General features: G+C 47.1%; 1 protein-coding gene across 3 annotated transcripts in view; it reads left to right on the plus strand.

The window, feature by feature from the left end:
- Positions 1–20,390, plus strand: part of LOC144818874 (uncharacterized) — a 181,898-nt gene that overhangs the window by 30,708 nt on the left and 130,800 nt on the right. For all 3 annotated transcript variants that reach the window (XM_078676691.1, XM_078676693.1, XM_078676692.1), the window contains exons 2-3: positions 3,391–3,597; positions 13,375–13,434. In XM_078676691.1, the coding sequence (XP_078532817.1) occupies positions 3,433–3,597; positions 13,375–13,434 (225 nt within the window). In that variant the 5' untranslated portion in view covers positions 3,391–3,432. The remainder of the gene's footprint in view (positions 1–3,390; positions 3,598–13,374; positions 13,435–20,390) is intronic.

Here is a 20,390-nt window from a genome sequence, read left to right on the forward strand (position 1 = left end):
CCAAGCAGGCTTTTTGTGTCGTGGGTTCCTTTGTATTCCCTATTGATTTATTCATTACTGGGATCATGCGTGAATCCAATCTTTGGGTTGAATGGCTGTATGGTGGTTCATGCGCACTGGAGTAGTGACAGTCCTCGTTTATGGATTGAGCCACATGGCTTCCCGTTATTATTTGATCTTGATTTATAGCATTGGATGATAGTGATAAAGTTGCGGAAATTCTTTCTCTTTTGTTATCTTTTTTACTGGGTGAACGTCTTATTGTGTGTTCTTCACCGTGGTGATCCATAGACTTAATGGATCCTGTGTGGGTTGTTAAAGGTTTCTCTTGTCCTTGCCTTAAAATTGAGTCTTGCTTTTTATTTTCCTTGTGCACTTGGGCTTGAAATTGAAACACGTTTTTCTCCAGAGTGGCGTGCGAACACTTGGGTGTTTCCTCTCTTCCATTTGCCCTGTCTGCATTGGTGCTCAGAGTGCTTGGAGGAGTCCTTGTATCTATTGACTTCAATTCTACTTTTTTAGGTGACATTGGTTTTTGCAACCCATTACGTGTTATCGGCATTGCGTAAATGGCTGTCATTGGGTCTTTCAGAAAGGTAAATTTGCCGGTAGGGTTCAGGTTGCTGAAAATTGAATATACAGGTGATATTAGTGAAGCGGCCGCGCTTCCCTCAATTTGAGTGGTGGGGGATTTGGTCTTGGCCTTGGCAATCTTTCTTGCTTTATTGGGAGGGATTGTTCGTGTTCTCCCCGACCTCATTCTACTTTCCCTCTTACCACCTCCGCTCTACTTCCTGCTCCACCTCCCAAGCCTGTCTGCCCCCTCTAATTTGGAACAGCTGCCGTCCGGGAGATGGCAGGGTGTTGTTGCGGTGTGTGGCTGGGATGACTGCTCTTTCTGACGTTGGAAGAATACTGGAAGATAATTTTTGCCTGGTATTTTGTGGGGCTCGCTTCCCCGAGCGTGCACTGTGTGCTGTTAGTACGCCGTTAGTCTGTCCAGTTGATACTTAGCTTTACAGAAAAAAGTACTGATAGACAAATTTTGCCCAGTGTTTGACGGGGCTCAGACTTAATGCGCGTTGTCAGGTGAGCCGATCCATGATTGCGTGTTTGTCAGACTTGATCTGTTACTGGCGCAAGAAAATGGAAAGAAGCGCTTGAAGGGTGTGCTTAATACATTTGAGCCGATATTGCCAATTAGCGCGCTGGTGCTGACACCTCTCACCGTGCTGCTGTTGCCTGCTGTGTGCTGGTGTCCTGCGGGTCCACTCTAGTCTGGCCAGGTGATGCTGTGCTCCGTGAGGCTGAGTACCGAGTGGAGCCCGGGAGCCCGGGAGGTGCCGGGAGAAAGCCGCTGGACTGGATCGAGTCAAGTCCGGTCAGTTGCGTTCAGCAGCCTGGCATCTCAGTCGACAACTTGCTCTGCGGTTCGCTGGCTGTTGCTGTGCTGCTGTGGTGACGACTCTCTACTGCACTCCCAACTCTCGGCCAGCAGGCAAGCACGATTCCTGGGGTGGGGGGGTGAAGAAGAACTGGGCATGCGGTGCAGGCGTGATGATTACAGGTGGCTGGTGGTGGTGAGCAGGCTCGCTGAAGAGGAACTCTTGAGCGGAAATCCTTAAATGCTAAATCTCCGTTTTTTTTTTTCCCTCACGGTGCTTCTTCCTATTACCCACTACCACGGCAGGCTTTTGCGGCAGCTTTTGCAACCGATTCGCCACACCCGGCCACTAGTGCTGCCGCTCCAGCGGGGGGTCACAGGCCACAGGTCCTGCTCTCGGCCGCCCACAGGTCGAGGGGTCACAGGACTCTGGGCCGGCAGTGGTGAAGCCCCGCTTCCCGCTTCACTTCGCTCCGCTGTCGAACGCTGTCGAACGCTGCCAAACGCCGCCTGACTCCGCCGAACGCAGGGTTCCAGCTTAGCTTAATTTAGCTTCCTGGCACCCGGCGTTCTTTTCTTCATTTAGTACAGTAGGTTTTCTCCCAATACATGCCTATAGAACCTAATCACATGACACATTGTTACTTTTCAGCAGAAACGCATCCCATGAGGTGGGATCTTTTACTAGAGGAAGCACAAGACATTCCAGAGGGGGAGAAGATATGGTTATTGAATACAATACTGAGCTCGGCATATTATTCTAAATCCTACTTGCAGTTGCCATTATTGAAAACGAGGTTATGATTTGCAGAAATGTGCAAATGTATGGCCTTGAATAAATTGGGTCTGGGCATACTACAGCCAAGAAAACTTAGCGAGCGGGGGGCTTGCTGTAGGACACTTCAGCTCAATAATAAACAACATCCAAATTTGATTCTAGAACATATTGGTGCACATGGAGATATGCAGATTTTTACATATGTTATGTTACTTGGCACTTGTAAAAGCACGGCTACTCCACAGTGTGTCCCGGCGCTAAGACAATAAAAGCTGTTCATAATGTTATTTTTTTCTCACACAGTCCTTTCACGCAGCAGGTTCTACTTGTTTCACCAGTTGTCTGGGCCCATAGTAGCTGTGATTGGAGGCCCCCTAAAGTGAGCAACTGGCTCCTATATAGATACATTTGTAAGGTTTAATAGTGGAAACAGTAATGAAAAATAATATTGAGACGTTCACATGCCCAGGAATGCCTTTATTCAATACTCCTGCGCGTTCACACTTTAGGAGTATACCTGCAACAGGATACCTACTTTGAAGTCACTTGTCAGTAGTGATCTTCCAAGATACACCATGAAGGGGAAATAAAATATTACAAATGAGCTGCATGCTATCGCCTATCCTGAATGGGCATTTCAAAATATTTACGGTAATTCAATTGCAATAATGAGAAGAATAGCTTGTTTTCTACTGCGGTGATATAACCATGCTCAGTCTTTGAATGTGAGCCTCTCCTTTGGTTTTGTACATATCTATGTTTAAAATAACATAGTTTGAAAAGCCTGTTCACAATAGTAAATGGGTTTGGAGCGGTCTATGTCTAGTTCATCTCGCTCCAGAAACCCTTGGTTTAAAAAAAAAAAAAAAAAAAAAATCTTTACTCTCACTTCCCATCTACAATTCTGTCTTCATAAAACGGAGGGCATATAACTATTAATTCCAATATAGGGATCCTTTCTTGAGATAGTGAATACAAAAGTTGCTCATCTGTTGCCTATTTTCGGCAATTTAGGGTTGTACGTCTGACTATGTGCGCTCTATGCATTTGTCTTAAAATACAATAGTTTTCTATTCTGAAACAGTGGTGTTACAAATTTTTTGGTACCTTACTTAGGAAAAATGAGCCACATTTCAGCATCACCTGGTGATGTGTTCACACCATTTAAAAATGTTGCATGCAATTTGATCCTGCTCCTCACAAGTAACCCATGCCCTTCTGCTCCCAGGGTTTTATAAAGCGGATACTTTGCGCAGGATCATTTGCTGCAATGGATCGCTACCGGTATTTCATCTTTAACCAGAGGAGCATGATCATCTTGGGGATTTGCCAGATTGCCTGCGCAGGAGTTACGGTAGTCAGCGGCTTCATGGATGGTGCCTTCCGCAAGGAATCCACATTAAGCAACACCAGAGCACCAATCTGGGCTGGCGTGGTAAGGATACCTTTCTTTCATCCACACTTGTTGACCATTACCTGGTTTTGCCAAGATCTGTGTATTGATGAAACAAAAAAAAACTCAACTCTGCTGTTATTGGCAGAGTAGAAGTGGCCTCGATCGTGTTGCCTATCTTGGCCTACTAGGTTGTTTGGTGAAGTATGTTCATGGCACAGCACGGAGCGCTTAGATGTTTGACTTCTGGTTATAAACTTACAGAGGGTAGCTTTTATTTTAGCAGCTGGCAGTCTTTACGCTTCTAATGTTGCATCAAATGACGTTTGCAGGTGTAGGAAATACTGCACATTTGACTGATGCTTGGGCAATTCAGTGTTCCATCTAGGGGGGAATTGTTGCTTTGGTTACTATCTGCTGGTTACTGCTGAAGTCGGGCAGTCACCAACCTAACAACTAATTTCTCCTTGAGGAGAAATACTGTTTTGTGCTTTGCCGAACAGAATAGCGAAATGCAGGAGGTTTGTATGATAAAATATTAGCCAATGACAGAGGGCATTGGTGCCCAGTGAACTTGGTAGGCGATTTTTATTTTTTTATTTTTAAATAGGGCATTTGACGGCACTATTTTCACATAAATTGGGTAAAACTCAGGGATACCTCACCTTCCCCATTGGCGAAAGAGCTCCCCCTCCTCAGAACACATTGAAATAAAGGTTGGGGAAACAATTGCTCTTTCAGCACAGTTTCCATGTTGACCAAGGAGCTCCACAAATATCAAAATCAGTTAAAAATCGACCCTTAAATATGATTTGTCTTTATGACAGGATTTATTTAAAAAATGTTTTAGGAGAGCTGCTAATGAAGTGTCACGTGGTGTAGCGTTTTATGGCTGATGTGACCTTTGTAGATTGATACTTGGAGCATACTGCATACCTCCCGACTTTAAAACCTGAAACTATTTGTGTACATTTCGGTAGCTAGTTTACGCAAGGGAGTCTCCCCTATGATAGTCACCCTAGTTAGAGCTTGGCTCTGTTTATTTGCTTGTTTGTTCCTCTGAATCCACATTTTGGTCACTCAGTTTATCCTGGCATAGATGCCAGCCATCTTACACTATTGGTGCGGGGCAGACCTGAGTAGCAGGCACGCCAGTCTTGCCCAGCTTGCATTGAATAGCTAATCCTCCACAGAAGCTTGAAGAGGTTGGGCACGGTTGAATTACTTTTTTCGTTTTCCTTCGAGTAGTCGATCAGTTGAGATGGTACGGTGTCACTTTTCGATAATCAATCGGAAATGTCAGGTGAGTAATTAAAGCTCGTTTATTTAATAGGCCCAGAACAAGTCACTGTTCCTGAGCCCTGCCCTGCGGTAACTGAGGTCCGCTGGCACTCTAACGTCTGGTTCATTGTTCCCTCGGGTTTCAGTCCCAGCAGCACAGTGCCCTTAACATTCTAGAAAACCATAACCCATTTCTGCAACGTTATTAACTCTCACCCAGACTACAACACACTTTAAAACAAAACCTTAAACCTCCACCTCCCACCCCCCCTCCCCTTTCTTGGATTCTAAGCCATCTTCTTGCCTGTGTTGGAAAGACAAAAACAAGGCCAGAAAATGCCCATGCTGCTGTAAATTGTTGAATTTATTTGTGAAGTGATAGGGTGCGTTGCTCGGTGTAAATTCAAGTTCAGACAGTGATCTCCGAGGAATCTTTAGTTCTGGCTGAGGCTGACATTAAAATCCAATCCATTGCAACAACATTCCATTGCACATTTGAATCCACAAGGAAGACAGTGATTAATTAAAAAAAAAAAAAAAAGTGGTTTATTAATGGAGTAGCAACGTTACAAACTTAGTATTAGTTGTAATCTATGCATGAATGCAATAGCCAATGCATAATTCATTGCAATTCAAACTCCATAAAAGCAAAGACAAAGTACTCTTAAGTGTCTCAAAATTAAAGTCAGTCAAGGTCGGTTCCCCCATAAAGAGCGCACCCAACCCTCCTAACTCGTGGAAAAGGGAGTATCTGAATCTAAAGACCAGTAGAAAAGCACCTGCTAAGTATGGAAATAGGGAATCGGAATCTACATTGCATTTGTTACATGTCTAACATTTCGCTTCACCTACACATGATTCTCATATGAGGAACTAATCAGGTTAAGGCACAAGCAGTCAAGACAACTTCGTTATTTTCTCAAACTCGTATACAATGAACTAACTCTAAATTTCCTTCAGACTTGCAGTTATCTGCAACATAATGAGATGTATTTGATGTGGGCAGTTTTCCTGCAGGTGCTTGTTAGTGCATTTCGCAAAGGTTTTTCGAAAATAAAACAATTTCACATTTGTACAGAAAACAAATGATTCATTGCTTAAAGTTATTGGTTTTTTTTTTTCCTGAAATAAAGAAGATGTCTGACATGGAAGAAATGGCACCAGTCATCCATTTTAAAATGCGCCCTGGATGGTGGATTATCAATTTTCAACCCCAACCATTCATTACATACGTATATTATTAATAAAACTAATTCGAAGACTAAAGTCCAAGATCTGATTAAAGTAAAAATCATAATAATAAACAAGCCATGGCAAAGCCAATTGGTCTGGCTTTTAATGTGCTGCTTTGTCAGGGTCCCAGTGCTCACCATGCAGTCACGTGGGTAAAATCTTTTACTGTGCCGTTCTGGGTTTAGGAGTGAGAACCAAGAAAGAGTGACTGCCTGCTCTAGTGCCATGGATCATGGGCAGCGCCAAAAGTGCTTGAAAAGAGGAACTAAGCATGTGAGCACGCATGAAGAGCTGAACCCGAGATTAGAGATACTCTGTAAAGGTGGCAAAGGTGGCAGCAAGTACCTTATGCACTACATGCAAAGTGTCCTAAACAAGATCTGTTTATTCACTGGTAACCTATAGAGGAAGCACACTGGGATGTATCGGAATCGTTATAGGAACTTTTTCAGGAGTCCATGGGAGGTCAGGGTGTCCCGGGCTCAGATTGTATAAACCAGTCATTTACCCGTTTTTTTTTTTTTTAACTCTGCTGTTGGAGACTAACCCAATCACCTAGTGGGCCCCTTTAGCACTATGCTCTGATGGTTGTGAAGTCGAGCGGTGCAAGGCTTAATCCGGTTGGTGGTGTGGGGGGGGGTTCTAGACTGAGCAGTCAAGAAGAATCAAGTAACAAACTGCTGACCAGACAGTACATAATGTTAATCCAACAAGAAGTACTTCAATACTACATACACAGGATAAAAAAAACGGAGGCGATTAGCGTTCTGTCTCTTTAGGCAGTGGCATTGGCCTTTGTCCCATCAGGAAACATTCCCATAAGGCTTGCTGGAGTTATTCTTGTGGGGCTTGCTTTTTTTCCTTTAGTCAAATTATCAGTTTCCCACTCCTGTTAAGTACACTGTCCGCACATGTTTCAGGTGTGATACCACCATACATCTCTGACCAGTGTGAAATAGTTTGAGGTCTTCGTGCTCAGGTGGATTCTACATGCATCACTATCGGTGGTAGCAGCTGATTCATGGCAGTGTGTGGTACGCAGCCTGCTGTGTGCAGATGGTGTGCCCCTGACTCTGCCCCGCCAACAGGATTTGTCTGCGATGAGCACCTGCAACAGTGAGGCATGACAGGAGAACCGTGCTCTGGGTCTCACTTCAGGTCATCGAAAGGCATCTTTGCACATGCATAATAGTTGTTTTTGTAGTGTTTGAACCCCATGTAGGAACCTTTATCTATCCCTAAAGGTGTCCTGTGGTAAAATACGTAAGAGACATGGCAGCTGCATTTTCTACAGTCTGAAGGTGACCAATAGGAGATTCAGGTAAGCCAATCAAGAGTGCCTTCCTATAGTCCATAAAGGATTAGATGACTGCCTTACTCACCAACATTCTCCGTTCAATTCAGATGTGAGATAAAAATCTTTCTTAAGACCTGAGAATGCGCAGTGGTACAGTCATTGCTGGATTTGCTATATTGAAGATAATGTGTACTTTCCTCTATGTAAAGACAGCTGTTCTTCATGTTATAAAACTAATAAAAACGTGTTTTAAAAAAATAAAACAAATCTTTTTTAAGCTCTTGAAAAGGGAGAAACCTGTACAAGCAATCTTGTTGAAATGTGGACGCAAGGTTAGCGTTGATAGTATCACCAACATTTTTGGTCAATAATGTTAACCTGTTTACTTTAATATGACCATAAACGTGGCCATGTGATTTTTGCCCGAAGAGACCCATCGAACATTTTGGCCAGACCCGAAGTATACATTGATCTGATCTTTAAGTAGTGGCCTCAAGATACCACAAATTTACTGCAGCCATACCTAAAAAGCGAACGCCTGTTTTAAGCCCCTCCCTATTGGACGTGCCAGAGTTGACAATGTATTCAATTTGTCAAATTTAAAATGTATGGCCCCTTACTGTTGTGAAACATCTTTCTATTGCATTTGCCAGAGTAAAGCCACCTTTTATCGTGTTTGGAAGGCAGGAGCGGCTGGTGTCAGAGAAAAGTCGCTGGGCAGCATGAGCGGGGGGTGACAGACCACGACAACACCACACACAGGAAAGTGCCTGCACCTGCTGAGGCTCCTAGACACCCCTACGGCCAATCCAGATGTTGCTCTCATGTCGCTTTTCTGTGATTTTTGGCAGGACATGCTATTGGAATGAGATCTCCTCTGGGATAAGTAGATTGTTCTTATGCCAAGGTAGGCTGTTCGATTTCACAGCCCTAAATGATTTATTTCGTTCAGCAGGACCATTTGAGGGTGCACACCTGCTCTTTATTTAAAGGGACCAGTTCTTCTTCTAAACTGACGAATATACCAACATCCAATGTGGCTACTCCGCTGTATCCCCTAAAATTCATTAGAACTGTTCACGCTCCTACGTTCTCTTTGTCCTGATGCTGACCGCAAGTTTCTACTGTGGTTGAAACGCCGTCGACACATTGGTGGCACCAAAATTATAGAGGGTTCATGATTTGATGTTTATATTGAAATCCCTCTATTTTGAAAGAAATTGTGTTCGCCACTTGTTTGGTTTTTATTGATGTACTGTATTTTTAGCAACCAACAATTGACTCATGAGCGTATTATTCTGATTAATAATAATAAAAAAGCTTTTTGATATTTCTCTAGATCACTTGTTGATTTTCTTCTGTTGCACTAACAATTTTTTTTTTCTGTGGGTCCCTTGTTCCTTTATCTTTTCCTACTTTTTTCTTTCTCTTTTTTCTTCACTAATTTTTCCATAATTTCCAGTGTGTATTGAATTCGTTCTGTACATGTGTTGAATTCTATATATATATTGTTTCTCCTGATCTATTGTTTGGAATAATTATTCACTACCCCTGGTTCAGGTGGGTGGGTTGCCTCTGTGGTTATACGCTCTCATGCTGCTGGCAGCATGAGAGAAGCGCCAGGATTGCTTGGAGCACACTGGAATTGCGCTCCCACAGGGACTGGGAGCCTGTGCTGGCTGTCTCAACACTGCAATGCAGCTTGGGTTGGAGACATCTGTGTGTATGCCGGTTTGGCTGTCCTAGGACGGCCGGCCGGCCAAACCCACATGTGCACTGAGCAGCAGGGAGCACCACTCCTCCTGTGACTTTTTCTTCTGCATTTCACTTCCAGGTTGTCCACTCTAAATAGATTGGGCAGGTAATGGATTTACTCCATTGGGCCACTAAAGATAGTTTTCCATCAGTGAGCTACAAGGCTCCATCAACAGAAAGCAGGCTGTCCTCCCGACCTTAAATGGGGTGAGTGGATGTCAGTTTTGTGGACGGGATTCTCCATTGCAACAAAGTACTCTGTCTATCAAAATCTAAGTCGCCACCATGGTGTTTTGAATTTAAATGAAACCTTTTGAGCTGGAACACTTCATAAAGTTGCACAACAGAGACCCATACTTTTATGAAGTACTAAGAGCATGTGCTACTTCCAACACCATTTTATTTTGCATTTATTCAGAACATTTGCAATCATACAGAAAATTTGGGACTTGCTTAGGCTTTCAGAATCACTATATTACTTGCAATTGGGCTTGCAAATGTTCCTACAATGGCAAGTTATAAATAAACCTGGATCAAGAGATTTGTAAAATAAATTAAAGAGAATGGTACACATCCAAAAACAATGTGGTATTGTGCGCTTGTTTTCAAAATTAGGACAGGGAGAGATTTCCTTTTCCATCTATTCAACCACACACATAGAAAAGCATAAACCCTACCTTCTGGTATTCCATACTCTTTCTCACTCCATAATTTCTCCAAGTTTATTACATTCCTTGAATTGCATACCTCTTGTTTCCATAAATGTATGCTCCACATTCTTGGATCACATCCTACCAATTCTTAAAGGCAAATCAATCAGTTGTGGTACTCGTGAGGACATATACCTCTTCTCACCCTTCAACTCTCAAGTAGTATCCATTTGACATAACTGCAGTAAATTGATGCTTGATTGATGCCATTTTACACAGTCCCATCTCCTTCACATCTTTGGCAGCTCCCAAAGTAATCCCTCGTGTGTTTGGAGAGTCTCGGCAGTGTGATTCAGAGGGGATGCAATAGAAATAGCATTTCATTTTTTCAAAAGACTTTAAGGTGAACTATAATTATGGTACTGGGCCTAAGACATCCTGCAGGTTATTCACACAACCAGTGCATCCGTTTCTTTTATCGTTTGTCTGATGAATACGCCTCTTTCATATGATTAGAGATTGTACTTTGGAAATAAATAGATGAAGTTATACCTCTGCTTCTTTAAACTGTCTGCTTTTTAAGATTCCCCCGTAATCCTTTTCAGATGTGTATAATTTATTTAAATAAATGTAATTGGATACTCTTCTAACAAACTCCTAAGAATCCAACAAGCCGTCATTCAGTGCATGTCAAATAATTGAGCAAACCGGTCCCTGCTGTTGGGTGAAGACCTCTGAGAGGTTTGTATTTTCACACAGACATATTATTTACTTAAGATATTGTGTTGTTGGTCCCTGATATGTTTAATGTTATGTTACAGGCGCAGCAAGGGGATTCGATTCCGAATTCATGGGGTGAGGCGGATATCATAGTAATATTAAAGAAAGGAAAATCACCATTAGCACCAGGGTCCTATAGCCAATCACATTAATGAACGCTGACGCGAAAATATTCTCTAAAATATTAGCAAAACGACTGGCTAGGATCATCGAGAGTTTGGTAGGCCAATCACAGCATGGTTTTATCCCCGGCAAAGGCACTACCCAGCATGTCAGACAGGTAGTTACAATGTTTGATGCAGCTGGGGTCCCAGTAGACCCTATGGCAGCCTTGTTCCTTGACGCGGAAAAGGCGTTTGATAGGGTCTCTTGGGACTATCTGTGGGCAGTAATGAGATGGTGTGGTATTGGAGAGAGCTACATAAAAGCTGTTCAGACCTTGAATAGAGAACCAACAGCTAGAATTAGGGTTAATAGAGGGTATTCATCGGCTGTCAGGATTCGTAGAGGGACTAGACAGGGCTGCCCCTCCTCCCCCTTGTTGTTTGCCCTATACCTGGATCCCTTTCTGCGTAACCTAGAAGCTAATCCTGCTATTCCTCCAATGAGGATAAGTGGAAGGGAAGTAAAAACATTGGCTTACGCGGACGATGTGGCTATTTTATCATCGAACCCGAACATAGCCATTAGGGAAGTAGAAGCTGAGGCTCAGCGTTTTGGTGAGGTCTCTGGATACAGGCTTAACAGAGCTAAGTTCCAGATTGTTAAAAATACCTATACGTGCTGTAATGATACGCGGGTAACTAGCTCTGCAGTATATCTGGGGTTTGAGATTTCGGCAGATTTGGACAAGGTGGTGGTGAGCAATATCTCTCCATTAATTGCTAGAGTAAGAGTAGATCTAGAGAGAATTAATAATCTTCATCTATCCCTTGTTGGCTGTATCCATGTCATTAAGATGCTCGTTCTGCCCAAATTTCTTTATTTTTTTAGAGCCATTCCTTTATACTTTGATAAGTGGTTTAATGCGTTAAAACTAATTCTCAATAGATTTATCTGGGCGCATGGCAAAACCCGCCGGGCATATAGGTTAATCTCCCTTCCTAGAGACCGAGGTGGGTGGGGTGCCCCGGATTTTAGGTTGTATTATTGGGCGGCTGCTCTACAATACATGCAGGGGCTAATCTGGGGGGGTGGTATAGATCAAAGAGTCACTAATAATTCGACAGATATATGCACCGGTTTTGGGGGTGGAGGTGGAAAATTGTTTTTTAAATTGCATCGATTTTGTATACTATAAAAGGACAAGATTTAAGACGGTTAGTGCCGCCATCAGAATTTGGACTGCCTTTTTGAAAAAATACGGTCTAGGCGGATATAATAGATACACCAGGTTGTATAAAAAATAGATCATTCCCAGAGGCGGTTTTTGCGGACTCAACCATGGCAGGCTGGGCTGAAAAAGGGATAGTAAGGATTGGTGATATCATGGATTTGGACGGGATGATGCAGTTCGCTGAACTAAAAGATAAATATGGCATAGATACTAGGAGCTTTTTTAAATACCTCCAGGTTAGAAGCTTCTTGAATGCCAAACAGGGTGGCCCTGCAGGGTTTGACAGCAATGAAATCCTGGATAAAATAGGGAAAGGGGGTGATCGCACGATCCGTAGTTTTTATGCAAGTTTAGTTGCAGGGAAACCAGATGATATAAGCAAATACAGCGCCAAATGGGCCGAGAAACTCAGCGGCGAAACAAATTGGTTCCAGGAGTCGTTGGACTTAAGGCGCACAATCCTTTGTTCAGCACCTCTGTAGACGCAGCATTATAAAACTCTATACTCCCTTTATTATACACCGGCAAGAATAGCAAAATGGGACTTCAGGGATTTCTTGTCCTCTGCACCCTCCTAGAAGCAGATATGGTGCACATTTTTGCTACTTGTCTCCAATTACATACTCTTATTAGAGATATAGAGTTATTTTTAGCCAGATTAATAGGTATCCAAATAACACTTACACCAACCTGGATATTATTAGGGATTAGCCCAGATGGTGTCACTTTACAGAAGGACTTTGTTTGTAGCTATGGCAGTATACAGACTATGCATAGCTAGGGCCTGGCTGGATAAAAGTCCCCCTGTATTACAAACTTGGCTGGCAAACGTACTGACCGCATACAACTTGGAAAAATCAATCTATGCACGGAAAGGTAGGAGAGGGAGGCAGCTTGGGTTGAGAATATGGGACCCTATTAGGAGATGGAAAGAGGGATTGGAGCTGTCGTGAGTGCCTCTTGTCGGGTGGTGTGCCGGACCTTTTGATTGATAGCTTTATAGATATAGTATCGCAGTAAACTGCAATGAAGCTTAATTGCAATAGGTATTTACTGTATGTTTTGATGGTTTGTATATACTGTATAAAGCTGTGCTTCGATGTAAAAGTATTGGAAGATAAATGTGAAAAACTTTTAATGAAAAAAATAAGAAATAAATAAATAAAATATTGTGTTGTGAAAGCCTTCTGTATTCAACCAACAATTCAAAGACTGAATGTATATATTTTAAGTAGCACAGGCTGATTCCTATCCCTTACCGTTCCAAGCTGGACCTTCAGAGGGATAGCCCCTTTCTAAAAACTGGTTCCTCATTATGTCCTGCTCATTACGTTTGCACCGATGTAGGGTCTGAGGTTGGGGTGCTCCAGGCGGTCTTTCAGTTGATTTCTTCTTTTGTGGTCTGGTCTGTTGGTGGAATATGTTTTTCTCTAGTTTGTGTGTCTCTTGGCTAGTTTTACATTTTATGTGTCGTTCTTGCATTGCAGATGATGGCTGTTCCTGGAGTTCTGGCATTGTTCTCATCGCAGAGGAAGAACCCAATTCTGGTATGGCTCTCTAGTATACTATACGTTGCTTCTCAAGAGAACGTTTAATACCTTGCCTGTCCTGGAGCATAATTAAACTATTATGAACATTTACGCGTTTGCTAGCAAATCCTGTGCTTTCCTGCGCAATCAAAACGTATGATCATTGAATAAAAAGGATTTTATGTACAGGAATGCTAAGAAAAAACCTAGACTTGATGATATGCTTCTTTGTGGACATTGGAAACATCATAGTGCCGATGCACGTTGCCTATTGGCATTGCTGAACTTGCAGTCCAAGGTGCTCATCCTCATTGTGTGACACATTTAGAGTAGCAGGAAGGTCTGTTTTGACATTGCTTTGCAGAAATTCTGACCATGTGGTGTGAGTGCACGTTTACGTACGTGAAATTACCCAAAATATATAACTAGACTAAATCAACAGGTAAAGGGTCTCATCGGTAGAAGCCTTCAACTGTGTGCTGAGACCCAGACCTTTGTACCATATACCATTATGAAAGTAAAGCCACTGAAGATGTATGTCCCAGAGGAGCCTGAAATGAAGGTGAACCCTTTGGCACGGCATTACTCTATTTTGTGTATAAATAGGAGAGGCACATCAAAGCATTTAATGATCCTGTAGTATTAATTCATGATGCAAAATAACTTTACGGTTCACATTTTCTTTTCGATAATTGGGTCCATATGCATTAAATGATGCTCATATCTACTACAAAAGCACAGTGGGAGGTTGTTATTAAAATGGTAATCGGGTCTGAGGATGCAGCTCGGTGGCCAGAGTTGCTGACTCAGGAGTTGGGGTTGCGGGTTCGAGTCTCAGCGTTGGTGTAACTTTCTGTGATTCTGGGCAAATCACTGAATCTCCCTGTGCCCATGGACCATGCCTGGATAACCTCATGGATGAATGATTATCTTTTTTTTTTTAACTTTATTTTCAGCAGAATAAACAATACTTTCCCCCCCCAAAATTGGCATCAGTGTACAGAGAATACAGGTTTACGCAGTTCACACTCCCAGCACGGCTTCAACAGTTGCAGATAGAACAGGAGTCACAAGAACCAGATCCACGGGATACAGTGCAAGTATAGAAACTGACATAAGGTAACATGTGCGCAGTCATCAGGGTATTACTCCAGCCCCTACTCTCCCTCCCCATCACCCGCCACCCCTTCCTCCGGTCCCGATTCCTCGGACGAAAACAATGCAGCACTAGTAGCATCAGAGTCGCTGTCAGTCGACCCCACAGCACACATTATACGCCATGCAAGCAAGTCCTCCTGTAGCCGCTCATCTCTACGCGCATGTTGCGTTTCTTCAGCCAATGTCCATTCCCCCACATCCCGAAGCCATAATGTCACATCTGGCGCCCTTTGTCCCATCCAGGTGATAGCCACCCGCCGTCTAGCCAGCACTAAAAGCAGCTGCAGCATCTTATGACAGATTCCTCTTCTTAGGTTTGGGGACCAGGGCTAACAAGCAATGGATCGGGGTCAGATCAAGACGCAGTCTCGTGACCCTCCGGATGTGGCCTACTACTACCCTCCAGAAGTCCCCGACCAGCGGGCACTCCCAAGCTAAATGGAGAAATCCGGCTCCTACCGAACCGCACCGAGGACAGGCATCCGATTTATCCACTGCAATGCGGCGCAGAGCAACTGGGGTTACATAAGTGCGGTGCATGAAGTTAAAGTGGATTAATTTGAAACGTGCATTACACGACACCTTCCTGGTGAGCGTCCCTATCCGACCTCGCTGTCCCGGGTCCAAGGCAACCCCTAAATCTGCCTCCCACGCCGCCCAGGACGGAGCCACCGGGGGCGCCGAGTCGCATCTCATTGCTGTATATAACAGCATTATCAATCGACGTCCCGCGCCGCACGACAGCAAGATATTCAAAGTATGGGACACCTGGGGTGCCTCAGGGAATTGTGGCCACGTCACTCTCGCCATGTCCTGCAGGGCTTCCATAGTGAAGGTATTGGCCCCCAGTAAGACTGAAGGCCTCGATAGCTCTCTCCAGGGTCACAAACGACTCGTCCGGATATAAGCCCGCCAATGTGTCGCAACCGCCCTCACGCCATTCCCGAAACGACATGTGCTCTTCCATTAGAGTGACCGGTGCCAATATCCATATTGGCAGCTCCCTATGAAAAGGGTTCGTCTCAGCACTCTTTCCACCACTCGCTGCCAGATCCCCGCGGTATGCCGAACAATATACGGCAGGTTGCCATCCGCTCCTCTGCCACGCATCAGAGCCAACTGCAACGCCGTCTCATCTGCGCTGCCAGCCAGGAGTCGCAATTCCCAATTTCCGCGCCCGCGAACCAGCGCGCAGCCGGTATAAGTTGGGCCGCTTAATAGTATAGATCAAAGCGTGGGGCCTCTAAGCCCCCCTCCTCCCAGCGTCTGACCATTGTACGTAGCGCAACTCTGCTGCGTCTGCCTGCCCAAAGCAGGGAGGTAAGCATCGTATTAAGCTTATTGAAAATTCGAGGAGGAAGAGGACAGAGGGTATTCTGTAGGATATACAATATTCTAGGCAGCATCACCATCTTTGAGACGGCCAGTCGTCCGATGAGAGAGAGTGGAAGCGTATTCCAAAAGGATACAGATTGTTGTAGGGAACTAAGCACACGGTCGGCGTTTCGGGCCAGCGATTGTTCATCAGAGACCGCCACCTGAATACCCAAATAGCGGAAGGCCTCCATCTCCCACCGCAGCCCCAGGGGCGGGAAACCCCCACGAGGGTCTTCACCGCATCCCGCAAGGGGAAAGATCAGGGACTTCACAGGATTAAGACGCAGCCCAGAAGCTGCACCAAAGCGTTCCAAGTGGCTTAACAGGATCGGTATCGACTCCCTCGGGGAGGTCAGGTAGAACAACGCATCGTCCGCATAAAGCGAAACTAGGTGCACCACATCCCCCACTCGTATTCCCCAGGGCGCCATCTCCGCGCGTAGTGTCACTGCAAGAGGCTCAATCGCCAGAGCGAACAGGAGCGGTGACAGGGGGCACCCCTGGCTGGTGCCCCTGCCCAACCGCCACTCCTCCGAGCGGGCCGCTCCGAGCCTGACCCTGGCCGTAGGCGCATTGTAAAGGATACGAATCCAGGTGCAGAAGAGGGGCCCCATCCCCGCCAACCGAAGCACCTCCAATAGGTACCCCCAGCTGACAGTATCGAAGGCTTTAGCCAGGTCTATCGACACCAGGACCTGAGGATCCTCCCTATCGCGCACCTCATGTAGAACGTGGATTAGGCGCCGGAGATTCATGGCGGTGTTGCGGCCCGGAATGAACCCGCACTGATCATGATGAACCAAGTGCGTCATATGTGGAGCCAGCCGGGTGGCCTAGATCTTAGTAAGAATCTTGGCGTCAGTATTGATTAAAGTGATCGGTCGGTAGGCCGCAGGATCACAGTCATCTCCACCCGGTTTCAGGAGCATGCAGACCTCACCCTGCTGCATAGTGGGCGGGAGCGCGGCTCGCTCCATCGCTTCATGGTAAACCTGCAAGAGATGGGGCGCGAGGGTATCAGCGAACGCCTGGTAAAACCCTGGGGGAAAACCGTCTCCTCCCGGCGACTTAGCCCGCGGTAGGGCGGCCACCGCCATCTTGACCTCATGAAGCGTCACTGGAGTATCCATGTCCTCAGCATCCTCTTTAGAGAGGGTCTGAAGGGGCAAATCCCGGAGGTATGACTGATAGGACGCCTCTGTCACCAGGGGGTCAGCAGTATAGACCTTCTGCAAATGTGTGCGGAGCACCGCAAGAAGTTCCCGTTCCGAGTGTACTAGGACTCCAGCGGGATTTCTCAACGCAACAATCCGTGCAGGGGCCGATTCCCTTCGGAGAATCCAGGCCAGCAATCGGCCCGACTTGTCCCCCTCACGGTGAAGACGTTGGCGATATCGACCAAGAGTGAATCTATCTAGCCGGTCTAGGATATCATGGACGCCTTCTCGGGCTGTCCGCTCAGAGTCCATGGTCGACCCATCCAGGTCCGCTAAGGACTGGTAGTGACTGAGGCGCTCCTCCGCACTCGCAAGGTCACGGAGCAGCTGTTTACGGACTCCATACGTCAGACCCATACAGGCGCCCCGCACGACTGCCTTAAGGGCATCCCATTTGGTCGCATAAGGGATATCACCCACTTCCCAGTTCAGGTCCAGATAAGTACGCAGGGACGTCTCCACGCGGTCCCGTCCCACCGGATCCTGCAGAAGATCCCCTGGCATCCGCCAGGTTCTTGGGCGCGAGGATCGGTCCACCCACTGTACCGTGCACGACACGGGCGAATGGTCGGATAAGAACCGGGCCTGATGTGTGACCGATAAGACTTGCGTTGTGTGGGGGTATAGCAAGTGTAAAGCTTCAGTCCCGGATTACCGAGGCGCCAGACATCTACAGCACCCAGATTATCCATCACCTCCCGGAGTCGTGTCGTCATCCGAGGTTTCGTACCCGCCCGGGGTGGATGCCTGTCCAGCAGTGGATCCAGTACACAATTAAAATCTCCAAACCAGAGGAGGGGGGCATCCAGGTCCGTCGCTATAAGCTCCTGCAGGCCAGTAAAGAAACTCGGGTCATCTAGGTTAGGTGCATAAGAGTTCACCAGCAGGAAGTCCCTCCCATCCAGTTTCACACGTATAAGAACATATCTGCCCTCCACATCAGCCTCAACATACTGGACCGCTAGGGGAACCCCGGAGCCACCCAGATCAGGACCCCGCTAGCATAGGTAGAGAAGGAGGAATGGAACACCTGACCCCTCCACTTCCTTGCTAATTTAAGAGCACCCTCTTCATTCAAATGCGTTTCCTGTAGGCACGCCACTGATACTCCATGCCGACGAAGGAAGGATAGCACCCTATGTCGCTTGGAGCAAGTACCCAGGCCATGCACGTTCCCCCACCACCCCACCCGCGAGCAAGAGGACAGCAACAACCAAGAACACCACTCTGCCCTTCCCCTGCCAGTGCCAGGACGTGCACAGCCACCCCATACACCACACGCACCCCACACTCACACAAAACCAACCAAAACCACCCACCCCCCCCCAACTCCCCGAGGACCCAATGTTCCAGGACAGTCTCTGGAAATGTTCAGGAAAGTCAGTTCCAATGCTGGGCGACGGTACGCCATAAACTCTTGGACCTCGCACCACATCGCCTCGGCCAACATGGGTTCCATCCTCCGTTCAGCCGATCAACCAGGGTTCCCAGCGCCAGGTAGAGACAGCACTGGGCAGGCAAAAACCAGGGGGGGCGACTCACCCAACCTCCCAGGGCAACAACATTTCTACAAAAACAGTACCTCAGATCAGAGTTCACTCAGGCCGTGTGTCGGAGAGGGCAGTTTCCGGTATCACCGGGGGAGCAGAGTGTACATCCAGCAAAGTTTCCTGCAAGGTGTCTGGGACCAGGATCTCACCAGGTGCAGGGGCCTCAGGCGACTCCGGAGCGGCCCCCGCCGTTGACGGCCTCACGTGAAACGCCCCATCCTCTCCTACGGTAATCCGGGGCTCGGGAGAACCCGTTACCCAGACCTGCGTCTCCCTCGGCCTCGCCGGCGCCTCGGGGGCCGGGTCTCGCGGGGGCCACCTCGCTCACCAGGCAATAGTCGTCTCCCCGTATCTCGAGCCACTCCCACACCTCTGCCGGGGACTCGAAGAAATGAGCGCGCCCTTGGGAAAGCACCTTGAGTTTGGCCGGGTAAAGGAGCATGTATTGTAGCTTCATGTCCCGAACTTTCTGCTTGACTCCCAGGTAGGACTTCCGTTGCTCCTGCACTTGTTGAGTATAGTCAGGGTAGATGGAGACACGACTATTTTCAATGGTGATGGACTCCATTTCTCTCGCGGCCCGTAGAATACAATCACGATCCTTATAATTTAGAATCTTCGCAATGATGGCTCTAGGTGACTCGCCTCGGCGTGGAGGGGGAACCAGGGCCCTGTGTGCCCTCTCAATGACAAAGACACTGGACAGTCCGGTCGGGCATAGGTGGGTACGGATCCATGTCTCCTAAAGCGTTCAGCGTTTCCCGCCTCAAGGCGCTCTGGCACGCCTAGGACCCTGATGTTGCTCCGACGGGCCCTGCCTTCCGCATCTTCCGCCCTTCTCTCCAGTGCACGGGTAGTGGACGTCAGGTGCGCGACCGATTTCTGCATGGTGGCCACTTCAGTTGGCAATTGCGCGATGTTGCCCTCCGCGTCTGAGACCTTGTCCGCCACCTTACGGAGGTCTGTCCGGAGGAGGTTTACATCGATTGACAGTCTCGATCTGCCTCTCCAAGGCCGAATGGGATCCCTGGATTGCCTTCAGGATCTCCGCTCGGGAAGGTTCATGCGGTTCATCGCCCCCATCGTCCGGACCCGTCTGCCGCGTGATCCTCTGTGATGGCAGTCTTGGGGTGGTATACTGCACGATGGTGTTGGGTTGGGAGGATTTCGCAGTCCTATCCTTGCGGGTCGTCATCCTGGGGGGCAGACCGGGAGCCCTCTTGAGGCGCTGCAGCGAGGACTCGCCCGGTCCCACCGGGTAGGCCCAGATCCCAACCGCAGAGCGAAGGCGGGAAGGCCGGTGGATAGGACAATCCAGCAGGGTGCCCCAGGCAAATCCGGCCCACGCGACGACCCCCACCACGAGCAAAGGGAAAGTGGGGCAACCAGTGGGCAAGGTGCACTCACCGAGCTGGGCGGGAGGACTTCCAATCACCAGATCAAAAGCAGCTTACTTCCAACCAGCGCACCCCGGGCGAGCCCCCTCCAGTTCCAGGAGCAACAGTGTGATTTTCTAGCCTCTTGGGGCAGCACAGTCCGAGTTCCGCTGCCACACAGGGGGGGGGGGGGCCGCTCCGGCAGCTGGGGAAAATATCACGTAGTTTATGGGGGGGGCCCCAAGTCGCCCGTGTCCCCCAAGAGTCGACACCACAGGACGCCTCTAGTTACAGCG

This window comes from Lissotriton helveticus, chromosome 2_1 (assembly GCF_964261635.1).
Source record: "Lissotriton helveticus chromosome 2_1, aLisHel1.1, whole genome shotgun sequence".
Taxonomy (NCBI): domain Eukaryota; kingdom Metazoa; phylum Chordata; class Amphibia; order Caudata; family Salamandridae; genus Lissotriton; species Lissotriton helveticus.